Below are 23820 nucleotides of genomic sequence, written 5' to 3' on the forward strand. Positions count from 1 at the left end.
TGTGCTTTTAAAGTGGGGTTTTTATTTTATTTTATTTCCCATGAAACACAGCCTGTGGGATCTTAGCTCAACCAGGGATCGAACCTGAGCCCACAGCAGTGAAAGCACCAAGTCCTAACCACTAGACTACCAGGGAATTAAAGTGATTATTATTAATCAAGTCCTTTTAATTAATCAAGATTCTTTTCCAAACAAATCTCTTTTTAAAATTCTGATAGATTATCACTACCCAGTGGTTAAGCCTTTCTATTGCTGTGGTAACAAATCAACACAAACTTACTCGCTTAAAACAACACAAATGTATTATTCCCAGTTCTGGAGGTCAGAAACCCAACTTGGGTCTCTGAATTAAAATCAAGCATTAGGACTGCTGTGATCCCTTCTGGATACTATACGGAAGAATCCATTTCCTTGCCTTTTCCAGTTTCTAGTGACTGCAAGCATTCCTCAGCTCATAGCCCCCTCCCTTCCTCCATCTTCAAAGACCCCATCATTAGGCCAAGTCCTTCTCACACTGCCATCTCTCCAGTTTTCTGACCTCCTTCCACAGTCAATTTCTAAACCTCTTCTGCCTTGCTCTTCTTTGTGACTACACTGGGCCCATCCAGATAATCTCCCTACATTAAGGTCAACTGATTATCAACCTTAATGTCACCTATAATTTTAGTATCACCTCTTCTGCCATACAACTGAACATATTCACAGGTTCTAGTAATTAGGGTGTGGGCATCTTTAGGGACTGCTAAAGATGTCTGCTGCTGCTGCTAAATCGCTTCAGTCGTGTCCGACTCTGTGCAACCCCATAGACGGCAGCCCACCAGGCTCCCCCGTCCCTGGGATTCTCCAGGCAAGAACACTGGAGTGGGTTGCCATTTCCTTCTCCAATACATCAAAGTGAAAAGTGAAAGTGAAGTCGCTCAGTGGTGAAGTTGCTCGGTCGTGTCCGACTCTTAGCGACCCCATGGACTGCAGCCTATCAGGCTCCTCCGTCCATGGGATTTTCCAGGCAAGAGTACTGGAGTGGGGTGCCATTGTCTTCTCCGATTATTCTGTCTACCACAGTCTAATTACCCAGAGCACTTAAATACAAATCAAGACAAAGTATAAATACCTAGTATATGTCTGGTACAAAACAGGAGTTTCAGAAATTTCAGTGTCCTTCCTCTTCCTCTCACCATGCTTTTATAAATCCTGGCTCATACAGTTCTAAAATGTATCAATTATATTTCCACTTTCCCAAAAGATGTAAACTTTTGGGGAATAGGGATATGTACTTATTTGAAATTCTTTATTATATACCGCAGTAAAAGACTCACTATAAACATTCAACTACTTTTTTAGAAACTTTGCTATCACTGTCAAAATCCTGATAATCTATAATGCTTCCTTAGGTTACATTCTTAATTCTAAGAATTCATACTGAATAGATCTTCTCCAAAAAAATCAAAATCTAAAACTTTTACCATTATTTTAGCATACCATAAAAGGAACGCATAAAAATGTATGTTCCCTATCTTAAAAATACAATTAACCCTTGAATATGGGTTTGAATTGCACATGTCCACTTCTACACAGATTTTTTTCAAATAAATATGTTGAAAAAAATTTTGGAGATTTGCAACAATTTGAAAAAACAGACAAACCACATAGCTTAGAAATATTAAAAAAAATTTAAGAAAAAGGTATGTCATGAATGCATGAAATATATGTAGATACTCTACATAGGTATGAGGTGATCTTTCATATAAAATTAATCTGTATTAGTTTTCTGTTTTATAACATTGCTTTCAAAGAATTACACTACTATAAAGTATGCCTCTCTGTAACTGGGTAAACTGCATAACAGCCTATTTATCATAACAGGTAAGTGGATTTTCTTTTTATGTAACAATGTTTCCAATACTGTATTATGAATATGACCGTGTTACAGTCATACTGTATGCCAAAATTTTGTTAACAGATTCATTAGTGCATAGGCTAGGCTATCATGAAGCAATCCTATCAATTACACCAGGCTACCATAAAACAATCATACTGCTTCTTCTTCATTATTAAAGCATGAATTGTTATACCTGTAAATATGAATTTCCTTTTCACATTATCTTTTCATTTCTGATGTCAAAAGTTAGTAATACGTACAACATCTACATCTGTATTATAATAGAGTGTAGTAATACATATAACATCTAGAGTATTTTATTTTGTATTATATTAGACAAGATTGATGTAGGTACTGAGATTCATCTTGTAAACAGATGACATAAACTTATAGTATCAATAAATACAGTATAGTACTATAAATGTATTTTTCTTAAGATTCCCTTAATAACATTTTCTTTTCTCTAGCTTACTTTATCGGAGAAGGCAATGGCATCCCACTCCAGTACTCTTGCCTGGAAAATCCCATGGACGGAGGGGCCTGGTGGGCTGCAGTCCATGGAGTCGCTAAGAGTCAGACACGACTGAGAAACTTCACTTTCACTTTTCACTTTGATGTATTGGAGAAGGAAATGGCAACCCACTCCAGTGTTCTTGCCTTGAGAATCCCAAGGACGGGGGAGCCTGGTGGGATGTCGTCTATGGGTCACACAAGGTCGGACACAACTGAAGTGACTTAGCAGCAGCTTACTTTATTGCAAGAATACAGTATAAAATACATATAACATACAAAATATGTGTTAACTGACAGTTTATGGTATTGGCAAGGTTTCTAATCAACAGTAGGCTATTAGTATTTAAGTTTTGGGGGAATCAAAAGTTGTATGTAGATTTTCAATTGCAAGGGGTGTCAGAACCCCAACCCTCATATTTTTTAAGTCAATCTTATAGTCAAAGTTTTTAAAGTGTGTTTGTTTCTTTTTAACTGCAACAAAAAAGGACCAAATCAAAAGGATAAAAATGAAGTTTTAGATCTTCGTTTGTAAAGCAACATTTTATGGCACTCTTTTTCAAATTCAGTTTCCAAGAACCTCAGCTGAAAGAGAAGTTAATACAAATACTTTAGCATATTCAAAGTAAGTTTCAGACAAGCCATATATACCACCTCTCTACAGAACAAAACTTTATTAACATATTTCAGCTCTGATAAATTCTCTAGTAATAATAAAAGTTGTTTTCAACTTTACTTGAACACAGAGCCCTCTTCTCACAGCACCTATTAACATTATACAGAACATCAGCTCTAACAGATACAAAATGAAAATTTTTAAACTTGAAAACTCCTGAAAAGAAATATTACCCGAATCATAGATGATCCTCTTTTTCTTGTTTGACTGCTTCGGCTTGAATTCATCTTCTTTACAAGAACTATTTACCTATAAACATCACAGTATAGTTAGAATACAAGGAAGCCTATATAACTTACCTATTTTTTCCTTGTTAGATTTGAGCTCAATAGTTCACAACCAGAGAAACCCTGCCCCTACAGGAAACATTTTCACTTGTCATACTGGGGTCGGGGTGTTACAGGTATATAACGGGTAGATAAGGGATGCTATTAAACATTCTACAATGCACAGGACAGTCCTTCACAATAATGAATTGTCTCACCCCAAATGTCAATAATCCCCTAATTAGGCTAAAGAATGGAGAAGGCAATGGCACCCCACTCCAGTAGTCTTGACTGGAAAATCCCATGGACTGAGGAGCCTGGTAGGCTGCCATCTGTGGGGTCATGCGGAGTCGGACACGACTGAGTGACTTCACTTTCACTTTTCACTTTCATGCATTGGAGAAAGTGAAAATGAAGTTGTTCAGTCGTGTCCAACTCTTTGCGACCCCATGGACTATAGCCTACCAAACTCCTCAGTCCACGGAAATTTTCCAGGCAAGAGTACTGGAGTGGGTTGCTATTTCCTTCTCCAGGAGATCTTCCCGACCCAGGGATTGAACCTAGGTCTCCTGCACTGAGGAAGACACTTTACTGTCTGAGCCACAAGGGAAGCAAGGAAATGGCAACCCACTCCAGTGTTCTTGCCTGGAGAATCCTGAGGATGGGGAGCCTGGTGGGCTGCCGTCTGTGGGGTCGCACAGAGTCGGACACGACTGAAGCGACTTAGCAGCAGCAGTAGCAGAAGCTAAAGAATAAGCCAGTGTGTGCGTGCATGCTAAGTCATTTCAGTCATGTCCGACTCTTTGCGACCTTATGGACTGTAGCCCGCCAGACTCCTCTGTCCATGTGGATTTTCCAAATAAGAATACTGGAGTGGGTTGCCATTTCCTTCTCCAGGGTATTTTTCCAACCCAGAGATCGAACCCGCATCTCTCAGGTCTCCTGCACTGGCACACGGGTTCTTTACCACTAGAGTGCCACCTGAGAAACCCTGCAGACTAGGCCAGACCCATCATCAAAAAGATAAAGAGATCACAAACGCTGGTGTGGATGTGGATAAAAGGGAACCCTTGTGCAATGTTGGTGGAACTGTAAATTGGAGCAGCCACTATGAAAAACAGTATTGAGGTTTTTCAAAAAACTAAAAATATTCCAATCCCAAAGAAAGGCAATGCAAAGAATGCTCAAACTACCGCACAGTTGCACTCATCTCATATGCTAGTAAAGTAATGCTCAAAATTCTCCAAGCCAGGCTTCAGCAATATGTGAACCGTGAACTTCCTGATGTTAAAGCTGGTTTTAGGAAAGGCAGAGGAACCAGAGATCAAATTGCCAACATCCACTGGATCATGGGAAAAGCAAGAGAGTTCCAGAAAAACATCTATTTCTGCTTGATTGACTATGCCAAAGCCTTTGACTGTGTGGATCACAATAAACTGTGGACAATTCTGAAAGAGATGGGAATACCAGACCGCCTGACCTGCCTCTTGAGAAATTTGTATGCAGGTCAGGAAGCAACAGTTAGAACTGGACATGGAACAATAGACTGGTTCCAAATAGGAAAAGGAGTCCGTCAAGGCTGTATATTGTCACCCTGCTTATTTAACTTCTATGCAGAGTACATCATGAGAAACGCTGGACTGGAAGAAGCACAAGCTGGAATCAAGATTGCCGGGAGAAATATCAATAACCTCAGATATGCAGATGACACCACCCTTATGGCAGAAAGTGAAGAGGAACTAAAAAACCTCTTGATGAAAGTGAAAGTGGAGAGTGAAAAAGTGGGCTTAAAGCTCAACATTCAGAAAACAAAGATCATGGCATCGGGTCCCATCACTTCATGGCAAGTAGATGAGGAAACAGTGGAAAGAGTGTCAGACTTTATTTTTGGGGGCTCCAAAATCACTGCAGATGGTGACTGCAGCCATGAAATTAAAAGACACTTACTCCTTGGAAGGAAAGTTATGACCAACCTAGACAGCATATTCAAGAGCAGAGACATTACTTCGTCAACAAAGGTCTGTCTAGTCAAGGCTATGGTTTTTCCAGTGGTCATGTATGGATTTTAGCGTTGGACTATAAAGCTGAGCACTGAAGAATTGATGCTTTTGAACTGTGGTGTTGGAGAAGACTCTTGAGAGTCCCTTGGACTGCAAGGAGATCCAACCAGTCCATCCTAAAGGAGATCAGTCCTGGGTGTTCATTGGAAGGACTGATGTTGCAGCTGCAACTCCAATACTTTGGCCACCTGATGTAAAGAACTAACTCATCTGAAAAGACCCTGATGCTGGGAAAGATTGAAGGTGGGAGGAGAATGGGATGACAGAGGATGAGATGGTTAGATGGCATCACTGACTCAATGGGCATGAGTTTGAGCAAACTCTGGGAGTGAAGGACAGGGAAGCCTGGCGTGCTACAGTCCATGGGATCGCAGAGTAAGACACGACTGAGGGACTAAACAACCACAAGCCTCAATTATCTGTAGTGCAGTTCCAAAATTCTAATATAGATACATGTGTGTGGGGGGGGGCATATGCGTGTATGCGTGTGTGTGTATATATATAAGGACTCTTCTAAGAAGAGGAGAGAATAAAGCAGAAATATATTTGAAGAAACAATGGTAAAAAATTACCAAATTCAAAAAAAGATATAAATTTACAGACTCAGAAGCTCGGAAACCCTAAACAGTATAAAAAAAAGAAAACTACACCCAAGTACACCATGGGCAAGGCTGAAACTCAAAGATAAAGTCTTTTAAAGAAGCATGAGAAAATAATACAATACATACAAGAGAAAACAATATAAATGACTGCTAACATCTCACCAGAAAAAAATGGAGACCAAAAACAAGGAATGGAACACCTTTACAGTGCTGAAACAAAAACTATCAATCCAAAACTCTATATCCAGCAAAAATATCAAGAACGGAGACAAAATAAAGACATTTTTAGATAAACAAAAACTTACAGAATTTGCTGCCAAGCCTATTCTACAAGAAATGCTTAAGAAAATTCTTCAGATTTACAGAAAATGGTATAAGGGACTTCCCTGGTTGTCCAGTGGCTAAGACTCCATACTCCCAATGCAGGGGGTCTGGGTTCAATCCTTGCTCAGAGAACTAGATTTTACATGCAATAACTAAAAATTTGCATGCCACAGCTAAAGATCCTGCATGCTGCCGACAAAGATCGAAAGGATCCTGTGTGCCGCAACTAAGACTGGGTGCATTTAAACAATTAAATAAATAAAAATATTAATTAAAGAAAATTATAGTAGATGGAAATTCAGATCTTTGATAAGAAATGAAAACACCAGAAGTGGCCAATATATGGTTAAATACAAAAGATCAATCTTCCTCTTTTTTTTTTTTTTTTTGACAGCAAAAGACTGAGATTTTTATTTTAGTCTCACCTAGGAAATTTAAAAAGTTAATTTATGTGTTTAAATTATAATTTATTGGTATTTTAACGACAGTTTAATTACATGCATTTGTAATTTTACTCATATGTTTTTAAAATATTGTTTAATTATTTTTATCTTATTTACAAAGTAAGTTTTTATTGAGATATAATTGACATGAAGCATTATATTAGTTTCAGGTATACAACATGATGATTCAACATCTATATATATTGTAAAATGATCATAAGTCTAGTTAACATCCATCACCGTATGTAGTCACAAACCAATTTTCCTCTGTTTATTCCTTTAAAATAATGTTGGTATAGAGCAATAATTATTATATTGAATGTGGAGTATTAACATATATAGATATAATTCATATGCCAATTATGGCATAAAGGATGGGGTGGTAGTAAACCGACCTGTTGAGTTGCAAAATTCTCACATTTTACACAAAGAGGAACAATATTAACTCAAATACACTACTGACGCCACTGCCTGCTTATCATAGTGATATTATATCTTAAATTCTATGAAGCCCAAGGAGGACAGGAAAAAGAATAAAGCTTTCCTCCAAAGCCTTCCTTCACGAGAAGCCCAATACTGGAGCTTATGTCTTTATGAGCAAACTTTGGTTAAGTTTTCGCTAAATCAGTTAACGAAAACACCAAACTATAGATGCAGTAAGATATATTAACTAGAAATAAGTAAGACCTTATTACTTTTCTTCTTTTTCTGCTAAATGAGTTGAAATTTATATTTACTTAAGGCTCTCAATATATCACATCTCAGAACTGAGTTTATTTTATACAATTCAACACTGCATCTGGAAAACTGACCTTGATTTCCTTTATTCCTTTCTTTGCTTTTAAACTTTCTTCAGCAGACTTTGTTTTCTCATTCTTCTTTACTGTTTCACTTACAAGTTTCTTTCCACTTGGTATAACCCCAAAGAATTTTCGAATATCCTAGAAGCAAAAAAGGAGATTCATAAACAAACATTAACTGCACAAAATTCTAATCTCAATTGTAAAAAGGAACAACTCTACATACACACTGGTGTACTCTCAATCATGTTTTCATAATGATATAGCTCCAAGTGTGCAGCAGCATCCTTTTTATATGCAAAAATTAACTGATAAAATTACCTGAGTTAAAAATAATGAGTCTAGGGAATTCCTTGGTGGTCCAGTGGTAAGAACTCCGAGCTTTTACTGCTAAGGCCCCGGGTTCGATCCCTGGTTGGAGAACTAAGATCCTACAAGCTGAGCAGCACAGGCACAAAGATTCAAAAATAATAACAATAATGTGCCTAATGAAAAGTAATTTTAATTCTCAGAATCTGGCCAAAAACAGGGCAAAAATTAACAAAGGAAATTTTTGCTAAAAACAGCACTGTTAAAGGAGGCAAGTAACAAGCATTTATTGATTATGCCTGCACATATCCCATCGTCATAGACACACTAGGGGAAAAGACAAAGAGTTGAAGAACATAATCCTTACCTATGGAAGTTATACTCCAGTTTGAGAGAAGAATAACTCTTACAACCCTGAACATTTAAGACCTTAATAACTAAGAACTTTGAAATTATTTCCCGTTACATGATTTTTCCAAATTCCAAAGGAAAATTTTTGATTACACTTGCTTCAATTACTGTCAAATTAATCACATATTTACAATGCAATTTATCATACATTTGTAATAATCATACTTTTACAATGTAATTTATAATTAATATCATTCATCTTTCTTATGATATATATTCTTCCTACACTTTTAGATTTTCAGTGCAATTCAGTTTCTCAGTCGTGTCTGACTCTTTGCGACCCCATGGACTACAGCACACCAGGCCTCCCCGTCCATCACCAACTCCCGGAGTTTACTTAATGTCCATTGAGTCGATGATGCCATCCAACCATCTCATCCTCTGTCGTCCCCTTCTCCTCCTGCCTTCAATCTTTCCCAGCATCAGGGTCTTTTCAAATGAATCCCAGCATCAGGTGGCCAAAGTATTGGAGTTTCAGCTTCAACATCAGTCCTTTCCATGAATATTCAGGATTGATGTTCTTTAGGATGGACTTTTAGATTTAAGCTCTGAATAAACTGTGGTGTAGAGAAAAGGTAATAGCCCTTAGAGTAAGAAATCCCTGGTATGAATCTCTGCTCTAGCACTTTCCATTGGACCAAGGGATGACCCTAACTTTTAATCTGTTTTCTCATCAGTAAAGTGAGACGAATACTCCTTACACTTCATGAGGATTAATTATGCATCTGTCACAATTCTGACTCAGTAAAAAGCTTCCCTTCTCCCTCATTTATGTACTATTATCCCTCCATATCCACCTACAGTTCTCCACTACAGTTCTCTACTCACAGGAAAGGAAGGGAATAAGGAACACAGAATATGAGAATTTAGGATCTGAATTCCAAAGAACTGGATTCAAGAGGCAGTTGAACTATTTTCCCTATTCCTATCCTCAATGTTTATAATCCTGAGTCTTCAATTTTTTTTGCCAGTTCCAAGCTCTCTCTCTTTACTGTAGTGAGGAAAATACCTGTTAAAAGTACTTTGTCAAGTGTAAGAAAGGTAACAATGTTTTTCCTCGATCCTGGCGGTAATTGTCACACTCTCAAAATGTCAAAAATCCCAAATAAGTGTGTTCTGCAAACACAGAAACACATAGCTTTGTGGTTAAGTCAATAAAGAAAACAGATAAACGAGATACACAAACATGTTAAATTTTTTTGAAAGGTTACAGACTTCCCTGGTTTTATACCCTCTTCTGTAAATTTCCTAATATTAAAAAGTCACAAATCCATCCTAATAAAATCTAAGATATATTGTTCGCAAAATGGTATCTTAGCTATGAAACTGAGACATTTGTGTCAGTTGCTAAGAAAAAATAGATAATAAAGAAAGCCAGAAAGCCACAGTCTTCCGTATAATTTGCAAAGAATTGAATTTGAGGCTGACAACTACTTACTTTATTGCCTCTGGAGGAAATGAGAGTTTCACATTGGAGTTTCACTTTTGAAATTACCAAGTGAGTCTTCAAATAGTGTGATTTTTCAAATACACACACACAGCACGCATGCACCACAGTTCAAAACTGAACATTAATAAACAGCTTAAAGTCGGTGGTGGTTTTCCATCTGTGATGGAACCACAAATACTTAAAACCACAAAGAGAAAACAAAACATAATTCAGGAAATGGAACTACTGGTAACATTGAGCTCTCTGACTTTTGTCTGTACCACACTGCCAATCCTAAGCATTTTTGTAACCTTTTCTTCCTAAGTAATTCTTCCTATTCACAACCCCTTTCCTCTCCCTGTACTCTACCCTACTTTCCCACTCCCCATGCCCTTACACTGACGGCAGCAGAACACTTAAATTACAGCATCCTGATCTTAACTCAATATCTACTAAAAATCTAAACCTTTGAAAAAGAATTTTCATTGGAATGAAAGTCATTCTACTCACACTTTTTTAGGAGTTACCTCCAAAGTGAGCAGCCATCTGGTGTATAAACATCTAAGAGAAAAAGGTCACCAATTTGACTTTAATTTATATCATGACTTTACCTTACTCTTTATTAACAGTCCCTACCTGGTATTCCACGTCTTTAAAGATTTCATCAAATAAAGAACAAGACTAGTGACTAATCAAATTCCCAAATAATGGATCTAAACATCACTCTTACCTGCACAGAATAATTTTTGCTCAGCATATGAGTAGAAAAATGAACACGTTTTTAAATTTATTTTTATAATCTTAGCAAAGGGAAGTCCTTCCAAGCAGAACATCAAGACTAGAAACTACCCATTAAGAAAGAAAAATTTGACTACATAAAAATAAAAGATATCATAAACAAAGTTAAAAAATAACTAACATGAAAATATCTACCACACATTATATATGAGGGCTCCTACAAATCAATAAAAGACAATCCAGTAGAAAAAATGGATAAAAGTTACCAGCAGACAAATTATAAAAGAAATGCAAATAACCAAACAATAAAAGATGCTCAACCTGACAAATAATAAATTGGAACTTGATTACTGTTCTCTAAGTGTTAAAAGATTCATCACGTTCAGGTATGTCAAAGGTGTGGAGAAACAGATTCTCACACACTACACTGCTAATAAAAGTAAAAATTGGTATAACCTCTCCAAGACAATCCAACACTTATCAAAATTTTAAATGTGCATACCCTTTGTCCCAGGATTTCACTTCTAAAAGAAATGGTAAAAAAAACATTTTTATTTGGGGAAACCAAAAGAGTAGTAATTAACTCTTACTTTCTTTTTAAATAGTTATTAATTGAACATGACAGTTTAAATAAAGCAAAAGATTTAGGCAAAAATCACATAAACATTAAAACAAATTTTAGCACAGACAGCTAACAGCAACAAGTTTTTCACACTTCTACTTACAGCTACTGGACACAGATTTATCTCTTTTGACAATTCTATGAGGTATAAAGGCAAATAGAATGAATTATCTCCATTTTATAGATAAGTAAGTAGAATTAAGTCTGACAAACATAAGCTTTTAGTCAGTTTTGCCACTTACTACTAGACCCTTGGGCTTCCCTGATAGCTCAGTTGGTAAAGAATCTGCCTGTAATGCAAGAGACCCCAGTTCGATTCCTGGGTGGAGAAGATCCACTGGAGAAGGGATAGGCTACCCACTCCAGTATTCTTGGGCATCCCTTGTGGCTCAGCTGGTAAAGAATCTGCCCACAATGCGGGAGACCTGGGTTCGATCCCTGGGTTGGGAAGATCGTTTGGAGAAGGGAAAGGTTACCCACTCCCAGTATTCTGGCCTGGAGAATTCCACGGACTGTCTAGTCCACAGGGTCGCACGACTGAGTGACTTTCACTTTTACTGGACACGTGGGGGCTTCCCAGTGGTGTTAGTGGTAAAGAACCTGCCTGCCAATGCAGGAGATGGAAGAGAATGGGTTCGATCCTGGGTCAGAAGATCCCTTGGAGGAAGGCATGGCAACCCACTCCAGTATTCTTGCCTGCAGAGTCCCATGGACAGAGGAGCCTGGTGGGCTACCATCCATAGCGTTACAAAGAGTCAGACACAACTGAGGCAACTTAGCACACATGCACCAGGCACTTGGGATGAATTACTTAACTTTTCTGGCCCTATTTCCTCATAATGCCACTTGCCTCACAAGATTCTGGTGGGGATCAGAGATGGCACACCCAGATTGCAACCTGGTCCTCTGACTCCAAATTCCTTTCATAGTTCTCTACTTGACCACGACTGCCCCCTCATCGTTTTACCATAATTCTAAGTGAAAGTCACTCAGTCATGTCCAACTCTTTGTGACAACAGTCCATGGAATTCTCCAGGCCAGAATACTGGAGTGGGTAGCCTTTCCCTTCTCCAGGGGATCTTCCCAACCCAGGGATCGAACCCAGATCTCCCGTATTGCAGGCAATTCTTTACCAGCTGAGTCACAAGGGAAGCCCAAGAATACTGGAATGGGTAGCCTATTCCTTCTCCAGCAGATCTTCCCAACCCAGGAATCGAACTGGAGTCTCCTGCATTGCGAGCGGATTCTTTACCAACTGAGCTATCAGGGAAGCCCTGATAGATCCCGACACCCCATCACTGGCAATATGGCCTTTCCCTTATTATTCCTGATACATTTGATCCTTATGTGATTACAGACAGGCACCATGCCAGGGACTTAGGACACAAACAGGAAAAAGACCTCATAAAGTTACCTGGGAGACAAATTAGTATATGAAGAATTAAATACAAAAGAGTGCTAAGACAGAGCTAATCACAAAACTGTAAAAGCACCAGGAGCACCTAATGCAGACAGCCTCAAGGACAGAAGACAGACCTGAAATGGGTCCGAAAATGATTAGTAGGAGATACTTTGGATACTCATAGAATCTGAGTTTGAACACATTGCTATAAATTCCATACAGGAGGCTTGCTATCTTACTCACCTCTGTATCTCAAGTACAGGGCCAGCACCTCAGATAAGCAGATGCTTAATTAATAATGGTGAAACACATGAGTGGTTATTTCCAAGTCACTGACCTTCACACCTGGGCTCAGAAAGAATGGTTCTTAACTGTGTAAAATGAAATTGATGGTAGATTTGTTTTTAAAGATTGCTTATTAAAATAAACTTTGAGATTAATTTGTGGGGATGACTTTATTTACTGCTCTTTGTTTTAAGGAATTTTAAGCAGGTATTAAATTAACATTATTGTGTACTATTTCCCAGGAAAATTATTCAAATTGACTCTTCTATCATATGGTACTCTTGTCATATTAGAGTATTGTGGCTACAAAAAACAAAATACTTTCACTTTTAGTATAATACTCTTCTTCACAGCTTTTCTCTAAAGCCTATTAATGGCTCTCCATGAACTTTAAGTTAAAAACTTCTGATTCACATACTCACACTGCATAAGCTAACTTACATCCATCTCAAAATCAGGTACCCCTTAAAAACACACTGCTGCTGCTATTTAGTCTCTCAGTCGTGACCAACTCTTGGAGGCCTCATGGACTAAAGCCCACCAGGCTCCTCTGTCCATGGAACTTTCCAGGCAAGAATACTGGAGTGGGTTGTCATTTTCTTCTCCAGGGGATCTTCCTGACTCAGGGATCGAACCCACGTCTCCTGCTTAGCAGGTGGATTCTTTAACACCGAGCCACCTGAGCCTCCTAAATCTTGTGTCTACTCCAGACCTCTGAGCTCCACATTCACATAGCCAAACAGTCTGTCATCTTCACCTCTATCCAAATGCCCCAAGTGCCTCCAACTCATAACATCCAAAACCAAGCTCAGATTTTGGGGGCACTTGTTTCTATTTCCCACCTCAATGCACAGCACCAGCATTCACTCAAAACAGAAAAATGGGCACTGTTTCTTCTCCTCATTCTGACCCTCCACCTCACTATCCTATCTAAGAAGCTCCTGAATACTGCTGTCCTCTTTCTTCTATTTCTATTGCCAATGCCCTGATTTAGGGCTTCATTTACTTTATAAAAAAATATTTATTTATCTACTCGGCTGTGTTGGGTCTTAACTGGGGCACACAGGATCTCTGTTGCTGCATGTGGGATCTTCCACCATGGGCTCTTCTTTGCAGCATGCAGGCCCTCAAGTTGTGGTTTGTGGGCTCCAGAGAGTGTGGGCTCAGCAGCTGCAGCACCAGGGCTTAGCTGCAACATGCAGGATCCTAGTTCCAGGACCAGCAGTTGAACCTGCGTCCCCTGCATTGGAAGGCAGGTTCTGAGCCACTGGACTGCCAAGGAAGTCCCTATTTACTTTTTTAACAAACCCTTAAATAGGACTTACTCTGTGCCAGACAATGATTTAAACATTTAAAAAATATAATTTAATCCACATAACAAAGTCTATGACATTCTTTAACTCATAGATGAAAAAACTGAAAACGCCAACAAGACATTTTCTAGTAAATGCTTTGAAATACAAGACGTTCTTGAAGTGAACTGAAAGTTGTTCAGTCATGTCTGACTCTTTGTGACCCCATGGACTATACAGCCCATGGAATTCTCCAGGCCAGAATACTGGAGTGGGTAGCCTTTCCCTTCTCCAGGGGATCTTCCCAATTCAGGGATGGAACCCAGGTCTCCCACATTGCAGGCAGATTCTTTACCAGCTGAGTCACATAAATGTAAGCAAAAGGGAAAGATCTGTTGCACTCTCCTACCCTAAGGTGTAACTAACAATTCTACAACACTATTAAAGAAAAGCATTGCCTATCAGGCAGCCCAAATGCAATTTAATATACATATACATTGGAAAGAAAGTTATGACCAACCTAGACAGCATATTAAAAAGCACAGACATTACTTTGTCAACAAAGGTCCGTCTAGTCAAGGCTATGGTTTTTCCAGTGGTCATGTATGGATGTGAGAGTTGGACTATAAAGAAAGCTGAGTGCCGCAGAATTGACGCTTTTGAACTGTGGTGTTGGAGAAGACTCTTGAAAGTCCCTTGGACTGCAAGGAGATCCAACCAGTCCAACCTGAAGGAATTCAGTTCTGGGTATTCATTGGAAGGACTGATGTTGAAGCTGAAACTCCAACACATTGGCCACCTGATGTAAAGAGCTGACTCACTGGAAAAGACCCTGATGCTAGGAAAGTTTGAGGGCAGGAGGAGAAGGGGAGGACAGAGGATAAGATGGTTGGATGGCATCACTGACTCAATGGACATGGATTTGGGTGGACTCTGGGAGTTGGTGATAGAGAGGGAGGCCTGGCGTGCTGCGGTTCATGGGGTCTCAAAGAATTGGACAGGACTGAGCGACTGAGGTTCATGACATTGTACAGGAGACAGGTATCAAGACCATCCCCATAGAAAAGAAATGCAGAAAAGCAAAATGGCTGTCTGGGGAGGCCTTACAAATAGCTGTGAAAAGAAGAGAAGCGAAAAGCAAAGGAGAAAAGAAAAGATATAAACATCTGAATGCAGAGTTCCAAAGAATAGCAAGAAGAGATAAGAAAGCCTTCTTCAGCGATCAATGCAAAGAAATAGAGGAAAACAACAGAATGGGAAAGACTAGACATCTCTTCAAGAAAATCAGAGACGCCAAAGGAACATTTCATGCAAAGATGGGCTCGATAAAGGACAGAAATGGTATGGACCTAACAGAAGCAGAAGATATTAAGAAGAGATGGCAAGAATACATAGAAGAACTGTACAAAAAGATCTTCACGACCCAGATAATCACAATGGTGTGATCAAGTGGGCCTTAGAAAGCATCACTACGAACAAAGCTAGTGGAGGTGATGAAATTCCAGTTGAGCTATTCCAAATCCTGAAAGATGATGCTGTGAAAGTGCTGCACTCAATATGCCAGCAAATTTGGAAAACTCAGCAGTGGCCACAGGACTGGAAAGGGCAGTTTTCATTCCAATCCCAAAGAAAGGCAATGCAAAGAATGCTCAAACTACTGCATAATTGCACTCATCTCACATGCTAGTAAAGCAATGCTCAAAATTCTCCAAGCCAGGCTTCAGCAATATGTGAACCGTGAACTTCCTGATGTTAAAGCTGGTTTTAGAAAAGGCAGAGGAACCAGAGATCAAATTGCCAACATCCGCTGGATCATAGGAAAAGCAAGAGAGTTCCAGAAAAACATCTATTTCTGCTTGATTGACTATGCCAAAGCCTTTGACTGTGTGGATCACAATAAACTGTGGACAATTCTGAAAGAGATGGGAATACCAGACCGCCTGACCTGCCTCTTGAGAGGTCTGTATGCAGATCAGGAAGCAACAGTTAGAACTGGACATGGAACAACCGACTGGTTCCAAATAGGAAAAGGAGTCCGTCAAGGCTGTATATTATCACCCTGCTTATTTAACTTCTATGCAGAGTACATCATGAGAAACGCTGGGCTGGAAGAAGCACAAGCTGGAATCAAGATTGCCGGGAGAAATATCAATAACCTCAGATATGCAGATGACACCACCCTTATGGCAGAAAGTGAAGACGAACTCAAAAGTCTCTTGATGAAAGTAAAAGTGGAGAGTGAAAAAGTGGGCTTAAAGCTCAACATTCAGAAAACGAAGATCATGGCATCCGGTCCCATCACTTCATGGGAAATAGATGGGGAAACAGTGGAAACAGTGGCAGACTTTATTTTTCTGGGCTCCAAAATCACTGCAGATGGTGACTGCAGCCATGAAATTAAAAGACGCTTACTCCTTGGAAGGAAAGTTATGACCAATCTAGATAGCATATTCAAAAGCAGAGACATTACTTTGCCAACAAAGGTTTGTCTAGTCAAGGTTATGGTTTTTCCTGTGGTCATGTATGGATGTGAGAGTTGGACTGTGAAGAAGGCTGAGCACCGAAGAATTGATGCTTTGGAACTGTGGTGTTGGAGAAGACTCTTGAGAGTCCCTTGGACTGCAAGGAGACCCAACCAGTCCTTCTGAAGGAGATCAGCCCTGGGATTTCTTTGGAAGGAATGATGCTAAAGCTGAAACTCCAGTACTTTGGCCACCTCATGCGAAGAGTTGACTCATTGGAAAAGACTCTGATGCTGGGAGGGATTGGGAGCAGGAGAAGGGGACGACAGAAGATAAGATGGCTGGATGGGGTCGCAAAGAGTCAGACACGACTGAGCAACTGATCTGATCTGATCTGATCTGAGCGACTGAACTGAACTGACATTAAGTCCAGACAAAGTACCAGATCTCACCAATACTCAAAAAAAAAATTATTAATTTTTTAGAAGTTTCCAAATCTGCTAATTACAAATCTGTTAGTAGAGTTAGAAAAAAAATCTTTACAATAAATACTCCTAAACCTGCACAAAGGAAGCTACCATAATGACCTTTTAACTTTAAAAGATCAAAGCACAAAAGCTAATACATATTTACCCTGAAGTATAACCAAACAGCTAGTAACTTTTCCACTGCACATGGGCTCAACCAGCAACAAGTTATATCTGTCTACCAAAAATGCAAAGAGAAACCATATCATGTACTCTGTTCACTGACTTTGAAGAGTACAGGATTTTATGCAAAATAAGCACTGCAGTGCTCTGTGGGGTTGGCTTTACTTCTCTATTTTGAAAGTAAAGAAATACAAATATTTTTGATTAATATGTTTAATTCATCCACCAAATCCACAAGCAGAAATTGATTATCACCAACACACATCACAAAATCTATCCAAATGCAAAACTCTATTATCCTGAAAAAGAGTTAAATGCAAAATGATATATCTGACTAAAACTGTATATTAACAGCAGCACAGAATAGACAAATGAAATTAAACAATTTTAAATTATATTAAAACCTTATACTTTAAAAACGACAGGTAAGCTGTTGGAATGTAATTCCCTAAATTCAGGAGAGAGATCCATTCTCACCACTCTTATTCAACACTCTGGTTAAAAAAAAAAAAAAAAGAAACCCATTAGGCAAAAATAAATTATAAAAGGCATACCAGATTGGGCAGAAAGAAGCAAAATTTTTATTTGCAGCTGAAATGATCTTAAATAAAGAAAAGCCTAAGGAATTTACTAAAATAACTATTAGAACTAATTTAAATGAGTTCTACAAGGTTGCAGGATACAAGATCAATATACTAAAACCAACTGTATTTCTATACTTTTCACAAGAACAAACCAGAAATGAAATTAACAATTCCATCTATAGCATCATCAATAAGAACAAAATAGCATCATCAATAAGAACAAAATACTTACAAATAAATTTGACAGAAGTGTTAAATCCATACTCTGAAAACTATAAAATATTGTATAAAGCAATTAAAGAAGACACAAACAAATGGAAAGATAGCCCATATTCATGGATCAGAAGACATTATGTTGTTAGGATGGCAATACTTTCCAAATTGATTTACAGATTCAATACAATCCCTAACAAAATCCTAGCTGGCTTCTTTGCTGATTCTAAAATTTATATTTTAGAAATTCAAGGGATCCAGAACAGGCAAAACAATCCTGAAAAAGGTCTAATTTGAAGGACTTACACCTCCCAATTTAAAAATGCGCCACAAGGCTACAGTAATAAAGCCAGTGCATTACTGGCTTTAGGGAAAACACATAGATCAATGGAATAGAATACAGTGTCCAGAAAGAAACCTGCACACTTATGGTAAACTGATTTTTGACAAGGGAGCCAAGACAATTCAATGAGAAAAGAATACTTTGCAAGTGGTGCAGAAACAACTGGAGACCCACATGCAAAAAAAAAAAAAAAACTTGGACCCCGCCCCCAACTTCACACCATATACAAAAATTAACTCAAAATGGATCAAAGTCCTAAATGTTAAGAGCTAAAACTATAAAATTGTCAGAAGACAATAGAAGCATAAATCTGCATGACCCTGGATTAGGTAATGGGTTTCTTAGATATGACGCGGAAAGCTCTGAGGAAGTGATGACTGACACTTGAATGAGTGAGAAAAAGGCAGAGTATTCCAAGAGGAGGAAGAGTATCCCAAGGAGAGGAAATAAAAATAAAAGCTGAGACAGAACCAGCTTAACACACTCAAAGAACAGATAGATGAGCCTGGAAAGGAAAGAAGAGTCTTATATGTCAAGTACTAGTACAAATGGCAAAAGTTACATTATTAATACAAAAGGGTGACAACTGCTCCAGGGAAGCATTCATGCAGTAAACTTCAATGTGAAAGGTCTCCCCTAGAATATGGCAAAGCAGCAGCTTAGATGTGCTCTCACCTCTCTCATCCCTCAAGTCTCATGCCTGTCTAATTCAAACTTCTCCATATTTTCAATAAATAACTATGACAGTCAATGAATTAAATATGTTGACTTTTTAAAATGGCATCTCTCAAGTTTTATTAATGTTTTAAGCAAATAATTAAATCCTCATAGCAATCCAAATCATTTACATGGCTACTTTTTATTCTATTTATTTTCATTTCAATTCCTTTAATAGACATTATATTCACATGGTTCAAAAATTCAAAAGGGTAAAATGTCTCCCTCCTACCCTGCCTCTCAGACACACATTTCCCATCTTTGGAGGCAACAGATGTTATCAGTGCCTTGTGTATCCTTCCCATCTTCAAGCAAATATGTATATATTCTTTTCTCTCCTTTCCTAAAATAAACTGGCAGCATATTTTACATACTGTCTTGTATCTTCTTTTTTCACTGAATTATTTTGGCAACTGTTCCGTATCAGGGCACAAAGTTTTCTCTTTTTGATGGTTGCACAGTATTCCATTTTGTAGATACACAGTATTTTACACCTTTGATAACTTTTAACTGGAAAAGATTTGAGAAAAAGATGCAGCTCCCAGGGCAAGAGTTGTTAACCTTACATCTATCGAAGGGCCTCAGAAGATATGTGAATCCCCTTAAGTGGTGTGTATATGTCCTTACGTATTTCTGTGGGCAGCAAACTTGCATACCATTCACCACATTATCAAAGGGAGAGCTGTGATCCAAACAAAGTTACAAACTACTGTACAATATAACTTGTGTGCTGCTGCTGCTGCTGCTAAGTCACTTCAGTCATGTCCGACTCTGTGCGACCCCACAGACAGCAGCCCACCAGGCTCCCCAGTCCCTGGGATTCTCCAGGCAAGAACGCTGGAGTGGGTTGCCATTTCCTTCTCCAATGCATGAAAGTGAGAAGTGAAAGGGAAGTCGCTCAGTCGTGTCCGACTCTTCCCGACCCCATGGACTGCAGCCCACCAGGCTCCTCCATCCATGGGATTTTCCAGACAAGAGTGCTGGAGTGGTGTGCCATTGCCTTCTCCAGGTGTCTAATAAACATAGATTGAACAGAATTTTGGTCGAGGATCTGCTCATTTTTGTACTAAAGAGAGAACTAAACACCAATAAAATCCAAACTTGTTATGTTCTTTATAGAATCTTTTCCCTTTACAAACAAACAGCAAAACCGATCCCTTTGACTCCCACTTTTTTTGAGAAGGGCTTTATTTTTCATCTGCACCTTTAACAGGAGTACTAAGAAGAACCAATTATGTAAAGTACCTGAATGATCAAAAGTTGACTACATAAGCTATCATTCTCCATAACTAACAACATCAAAGGTATCTCTGATGCCCCTTAAACTCTTTAATGTTCCACACAATCCTTCCTGAGAAATACAGATCATTGGTCATGTAGTTGTATGTTTCCTACCACAAGCCAGGGACCACAATAGAAGCTTTACATTTATGATTTTGTTTAACCTTCAAGACAATCACTCAAGGCAGCTGTATTTCTCCCTTTCTACAGTTAAGGAAACATAATTTAAGAGGTTAAAGTTAAGGTATTTACTTGTTCAAAAACCACTTCATCATTAAATGGCAGAGCAATACCAAAACATCGCCTCACTCTTACCTTCAAGACTCCAAATCTTAAGAATTTTCCACAATTACCATGCAGTGCCTTAAGTCCAAAATGTAATTACTAATTACAGTCATTTTAGGAGGGTGGCATAATGTGGTGGTCAGAAAAACCTAGGTTCTAACTCTAGTTCAACCATTTATTAGTTACATCACAAAGTGCTTTAAACTCTAAAGGCCCCCTTTACCATCTTTAAAACTGGATTGCTGTGAGGTTTAAATGAGAAAAGACATGTAAAACAAACAGTCCACATAGCCACCTGAAGATACTTGCTACAAGCTGGCTATTACGCTGTTATCATTATTTCATCCTTCTCTGAGAAGAAACACAAAGGGCTGTAAGGTTTCCGAATCTGGCATAAAATTACACACACACAGCCCAGAATGTTGACACTGTGACAAATAAAATGACTGAAAAAAAATGTCTGATTATTAAGTAGACTCCAGCTTAACGCAGCACAATAAACTATCCTTTACATTAAAATATTTCAAACACACACTAGTATCTACTGCCATTCTAGCATGAATGTTTTGTTTTGACGGCTGCATAATTATTTCACTATTTATATGGTTTATGCAGAATTAGGCACTGAGGGTTTTTTTAAGATTATTTTTAATATCAGGTGACAAGCGATGACAGCTGTCAAATGCACTACAGCTGCTCCTCCCAGGTTTGCCCTCCCTCCTGTAAACCGTATTATCCCTTTAATTTCTATGAACTCATCTGAACACAATAAAACATCCTCCCCGTGCCCTCGATCTTAAAACGGCTGATGAGCACCTCGCGGAGCTGCTAATGAGCAAAGTACGAAAACTGAAGGCTGAGAAACTTATTCATGAGAGCATTTCGCGGTGTTGTTAAAGACGAAAGTTGAAGGCCTGAAACTTGTTCATCAGAAAGGAAGTTTGTTCGATTCTTCTTCTCTGACACCCAAAGCTTGAAATCAACGCTTTAGGCAGGACTCAAACAGGCTGGAGGCAACACTTAACAGGAAAAGCAACTTTACCCCTGAGCCCCCCAAATCACCTCATTACTCCCTTCCTTCCTCCCTTCCCCCAACAGTGGGAAAACGTGAAGCTGCCGCGCAGCACCAAGAGCGCTGCGCGCTGGCTGCGACCGAAAGCTGAAGCCCCCAGTGGAAGGAAAGCTGTGCGCCCGGAGCCCAGTTTTTAGCCCCTTTCGTGCCTTCGTTCCCTTCCGGGGCCACGCATCCCGGTCCTCCCAGATACTCCACGCCAGGAAAGCCAGGTCCACGCCCTGCCTGCGAACTCTCCCCAGCCCCCCAGCCGCGAAGCCTTTCCCAAGGGCTCACCATTGCAGCCCACGGATGAACGCGCGAGCAAGCAGGCCCGGCCGGCTGGGGAATCCGTTACCGGGGCTCGGGATCCATTCGCGCCAACAACTTCTCCCGCGAAGTGGAAGGAGGTCGAGGCAGCGGCGCCCGGTGATGACGTCAGGAGGCGCGCAGCTTCTTTTGGGTCCCGGCGGGAGGCGGGAGGCGCTACGTGAGCCCAGGTGCGGCCCTTGAGACCGCCGCGACGCTGGCGTCGCAAGGAGTGGCTGGACCATGGTCCGAGCCTTGTTTTGCGCCTTCGACTTTTGGTAGGGGCCCTCAACTGGGGACGTCTCGAAATCGATGTCCTCCGAGGGCAGGCACCTTTGGAGGTTTCATTGCCCTCCTTAGTAGCTTTAAAATGTTTATATTTTTTAAAAAAATGTTTCTATTACCAGCTGCAGTAAGGCAAACATTTTAGGTGTATGTTTCACAAATTACATTTTAACATCTATTCTGAAATAAAAATTTCACCAAACAGTATTTACCCTGATCTTCTTTTAAATGTTTGACCAATCCAGTTGGTTTTGTTCGCCTACTTTTAAGTGGAGACCCACACTTTGAAAACACTTTTAGGACAATTTTATATTGTATAATTCCAGAACAAAAAAGACTTTGATAAAATAGTCATTACCACCCACTCCATTTTATAAATGAAGAATATAACGCCCAAACAAGCTAGGGGCCCTAACTGAGAATCTAGGCCTTCAAATTCCCAAACCTACCTCAGCTGCTGCTGAGTCTCTCAAAGAAGTGTGTTGGAAGCCAAGGCGTAAACGAGGTACATCTCCCTAGAAGAACGATGATCCCAAAAGCTTTGGAGTAAACAAGTTTTATATTAATAGATAAGCAATGGCATTTGGGAATAGAATGTGACATTTGCATACAATTTTAAGAGAAAATGGAGACCTTAAGTAGTTTAATAGGAAGAGCAGTATCTCCAGGTTTGGCCCTAGACTTTCAATTCCTTATCCACCCTCACCCACCCCTTGTTCCATCTTGCATCTTATCACACCCAGTATCTCTGCAATGAAAGATAGCAAAGCCTTCAGGAATGAAACAGAGGTTAAGGTGGAGCTAGTGGTAAAGATGGATGGAGGAGCTTGATGGGCTGCAGTCCATGGGGTCTGGAAGAGTGGGACACGACTGGGTGACTTCACTTGCACTTTCAGTGGTAAAGAACCTGCTTGCCAATGCCCGAGACTTAAGAGACTTGGGTTCAATCCCTGGGTCAGGAAGACCCCCTGGAGGAGAGCATGGCAATCCACTACAGTATTCTTGCCTGGGAATCCCCATGGACAGAAAAGCCTGGAGGGCTATAGTCCACAGGGTCGCAAAGAGTCAGACAGGACTTAAGCAGCTGAGCATGCAAGCACAGAGAGGTCCTATTTATTAACTGCACAGCATATGTGCCAGGCAAGCAGCTATGGACTATCCCACTTTAACTCATCTGATACCTACAGTGACACTGGCTACTATTATCATCCACAGTTTACAAAGGAGTAAACTATTCTCATGAACAGAGCCTCAGTGCATTGGACCCTCTGATGCCAATATGCCAGGATTCCTAGCCCTGCCACATGCTAATTGTGTGACCATGGGCAAGTTACTATGCCTGTTTCCTCAACTGTAAAACAATGATAATAGTTATGTGTTCCTCGTAGGGTTATTATGAAACTGTTCCTGGATAAGTGAATATTTTTTTTAAATCAGTTATTATTATTATTATCATCATCATCATCATTATTACACAAAGCTAGGTAATATCAAGAGAGATAGTTCCAAAAATGAACATACCTACTCCACAGTTTTGCTTGGGGAAATACTTGACTGGGGAGGAAGGGAATCAAATCTTTTGAGAAATCAAT

General features: G+C 39.5%; 1 protein-coding gene across 1 annotated transcript in view; it reads right to left on the reverse strand.

Annotated features, from left to right (window-relative positions):
- The window catches only part of RFC1 (replication factor C subunit 1), a 77208-nt gene extending 55130 nt beyond the window's left edge, over positions 1–22078 (reverse strand). The window contains exons 1-3 of the mRNA XM_061421185.1: positions 21932–22078; positions 7573–7701; positions 3239–3314 (exon numbers count right to left, since the gene is read on the reverse strand). Coding sequence (XP_061277169.1) covers positions 3239–3314; positions 7573–7701; positions 21932–21934 — 208 coding nt within the window. The 5' untranslated portion in view covers positions 21935–22078. The remainder of the gene's footprint in view (positions 1–3238; positions 3315–7572; positions 7702–21931) is intronic.
- Between the last annotated feature and the right edge of the window lie 1742 nt (positions 22079–23820).

This window comes from Bos javanicus, chromosome 6 (genome assembly GCF_032452875.1).
Source record: "Bos javanicus breed banteng chromosome 6, ARS-OSU_banteng_1.0, whole genome shotgun sequence".
Taxonomy (NCBI): domain Eukaryota; kingdom Metazoa; phylum Chordata; class Mammalia; order Artiodactyla; family Bovidae; genus Bos; species Bos javanicus.